We start from the raw sequence: 3,330 nt of genomic DNA on the forward strand, positions 1-3,330 counted from the left end.
TTGGTGTCTGGCTTCCCCCCCAGCGCATGCTGTTCTTGAGCTTCGTCCGGTTGCAGCATGGGTCAGACAGAGGCCTGTTTGTGGGCAGTTTTCAGTGTCACACAATGCATGTCCTGCCTGGGGCAAAACAGCCTTCACCCTGCAAACCATCCTGGGTGGGAGGCAGCACTAGTGGCGTGTGCTGCACCCAATGCCCTCCAGCCCTCAGAGGCGGAGACAAAGCCCCTTCCCTGCTCACCGAACGGGCTCTGACCAGTGCTTGCTCTTGGCTGCCACCCTGTGATGTCCAGCAGCAGGACTTGGACCAGCCGAGCTAACCCTGCTTCTCTTCCTCCGTAGGCCTCCTCGCTGGGGAGGCAGAGCCCTCGCATGGCCTCCTGCCTTGCACACAGCCTGTGCCCTGGGGAGCCTGGCTTGCAGACAACAGCAGGTACCTTCCTCCCTCCCCCCTCTACCCAGGTCTGCCAAGCCCTTTGTGGCTGTGAGAGACAGAATGCCCGCCGGGCCTGGCAAAGCCGTGACCAGCACACTGGCTTCCAGACTCCAGGGTGTTCTAGCTCCCACCCGCCCAGATGGAGCTGTGGGGAGCATGGACAGGACTCCGTCTTCCTGTTCTCTAGCAGAGGCAGGGAGCCCAAGCCACCCAAGACCGTCCTCAGAGCCCGGACCCCCAGCAGAGGACCCGGCACAGGCCTGCACCAAGCTGAGGGCCACCTCATCTTGCTGGGGTGCTGGGACGGGGGGCTTGCTGAGGGATGCGGACTGGAGAAAGTGGAGCAGGGGAGACAGGCAGACCCTGGTTCCCTGCACCTCCCTGTGCCGATGCTGCTTGCCCGAGGGGCATCGAGGTCCCAGGCCACCTGCTGGCCACCTGTTCTGGGCCCACAGGGCGGAGTGTGGGTGGGCAAGTGTCTCGGTGACTGTTCCTTCTTCCCCTTGCAGCACTCCCATGGGCCAGGTGTAGGGCTGCATGTCTTCACGGCGTAAAACTCGTCCACACCCCAGTCTCCAAAGAAGGCATTGCCGTCCCTATTTTCCCTACATGGCTCCTCCAGGGATGCCGTGGTCATCGAGGGTCCAGGCGCACCCAGGCAGCTCCAGGTCATTCCCTCTCTCTAGTGAGGTGCCTGCCACCAGGGGTCTTCCACATCCCGCAGCTGCCTGTTCTGTGCGTGGTGCGCCCCTGTGTGTCCAGCCACGCAGGCCCTATGGCTGCCCTCCTAGAGGCTTCCTGCCCTGGACCCCCAGCCCTTGGGCCCCCAGCCTTGGGCTCCCAGCCTTGGGCTATACTGCTCCCTGTCTGGATTGATTGAACCCTGGCTATTTCCTTTTGTTTGTTTTAAAGTCTGACTAATTGGAGACTAAACGTGGAGAGAAATGGTGACACACCCCAGTTATTTTGGGGAAACCCAGGGTCTGATGACAGCCGCCATCTGTTGGGCCATGTGTGTCACATGGCGGCTTCCTGTGGCCCTGCAGGCAGAGCGTGAGGGACTGGCGTTGTCCAGGTCCCACTGGCACTGCCCCTGCATGGTTCTTGATGCTGTGCTGACCCACGCAGGTGAGCGTTTGGCATCACCCGTTTCAGGAGCCATGGAGCCCGGCATGCACCCAGCTCTGATGAGTCCTGCTGCTCCCCCCACCCTAACGAGATGGGTGTCTGGCTCCTTCTAGTCCACGGTCTCCAAATCCTCACAGACTTCCCTGTTCAGGAAGACAAGCGGTCCCTCAGAAAGACACCCCCCACTTAAAAAAACCCTTGGACTTAGTGTGTGCAGCTCACCAGCTGTTGTGGCGTGTTTGAGTTGTGGGGTGTCCCGGCGGGTACCCAAGTGGGAGGCTGGCCCTGCAGTGCAGAGGGGTGAGTCCCTAGGGCTTCTCCTGCCCCAGGTGTCCCCAGTCTCTGCAGGGTGGTTGGGACAGACGGGCAAGGCGCTCACCTGCACTGCCGTCTTCTCCCCAGCGGTGTCCGTGGGCTCTGGAGACCATCGTTTCAACCTCGTGGAGATCCGGTCACAGAACTACAGTGTTGAGGGGGAGTGCGAGGAGCCTTCGAGGTGCTCAGACAAGCCCAAGGAGGAGCTGGAGAAGGACTTCATCTCCCAGGTACTCGGCCGAGGTGATCCCGCCCCCGTGTTGGGTGGAGCCCTCTGGGGTCAGCCTCACAGTTTCTGTGCAGTCGGATTCATGTTGGCAAGTGCTAAATTGTACATCTTTCTGCAAAGTGCCAGGCACCATCCTAGGAGCTGAATTCAGTGGTGACCGGGTCTAACATGGGGCTCTCTGAGCAGCACGGTGGCCGGGCATTAAGCCAGCTGCTCTCAAACCCTCTGGTCTCAGAACCCAATTTGTACTCTTAAAAATTATTGAGCTGGCTGGGCGCGGTGGCTCACGCCTATAATCCCAGCACTTTGGGAGGCCGAGGCGGGTGAATCACGAGGTCAAGAGATCGAGACCATCCTGGTCAACAAGGTGAAACCTCGTCTCTACTAAAAATACAAAAATTAGCTGGGCATGATGGTGCGTGCCTGTAATCCCAGCTACTCGGGAGGCTGAGGCAGGAGAATTGCTTGAACCCAGGAGGCAGAGGTTGCGGTGAGCTGAGATTGTGCCATTGCACTCCAGTCTGGGCAACAACAGCGAAACTCTGTCTCAAAAAAAAAAATTATTCAGCGTTCCGAGGCACTGTAGACTGGGGAAAAAAAATTACTGAGAGTTTTGGCCGGGCGTGTTGGCTCACACCTGTAATCCCAGCACTTTGGGAGGCCGAGGCAGGCAGATCACCTGAGGTCAAGAGTTCGAGACCAGCGTGACCAACATGGTGAAACCCCATCTCTACTAAAAATGCCAAAAAAAATTCGCAAGGCATGGTGGCACACACCTGTAATCCCAGCTACCTGGGAGGCTGAGGCAGGAGAATTGTTTGAACCCGGGAGGCGGAGGTTGCAGTGAGCCAAGATTGCACCATTGCACACCAGCCTGGATAACAGAGTGAGACTCCATCTCAAAAAATAAATATAAGGCCAGGCACGGTGGCTCAAGCCTGTAATCCCAGCACTTTGGGAGGCCGAGGCGGGCAGATCACGCGCTCAAGAGATCGAGACCATCCTGGCCAACATGGTGAAACCCAGTCTCTACTAAAAATACAAAAATTAGTTAGGCGTGGTGGCGCGTGCCTGTAGTCCCAGCTGCTCGGGAGGCTGAGGCAGGAGAATTGCTTGAGCCCGGGAGGCAGAAGTTGCAGTGAGCCGAAATTGTGCCACCGCACTCCAGCTTGGCGCCTGGTGACAGAGTGAGACTCTGTCTCAAAAAAAAAAAAAAAAAAAAAAA

At 58.0% G+C, this 3,330-nt stretch overlaps 1 protein-coding gene across 1 annotated transcript in view; it reads left to right on the plus strand.

Annotated features, from left to right (window-relative positions):
• The first annotated feature begins 457 nt into the window (after positions 1–457).
• Positions 458–3,330, plus strand: part of LOC116555396 (mesoderm induction early response protein 2-like) — an 8,021-nt gene continuing 5,148 nt past the window's right edge. The window contains exons 1-2 of the mRNA XM_032283903.1: positions 458–1,561; positions 1,964–2,106. Of these exons, the coding sequence (XP_032139794.1) occupies positions 1,378–1,561; positions 1,964–2,106 (327 nt within the window). The 5' untranslated portion in view covers positions 458–1,377. The remainder of the gene's footprint in view (positions 1,562–1,963; positions 2,107–3,330) is intronic.

The sequence above is a fragment of the Sapajus apella genome, unplaced genomic scaffold (genome assembly GCF_009761245.1).
Source record: "Sapajus apella isolate SASKATOON/1434 unplaced genomic scaffold, GSC_monkey_1.0 scaffold15, whole genome shotgun sequence".
Classification (NCBI taxonomy): Eukaryota; Metazoa; Chordata; class Mammalia; order Primates; family Cebidae; genus Sapajus; species Sapajus apella.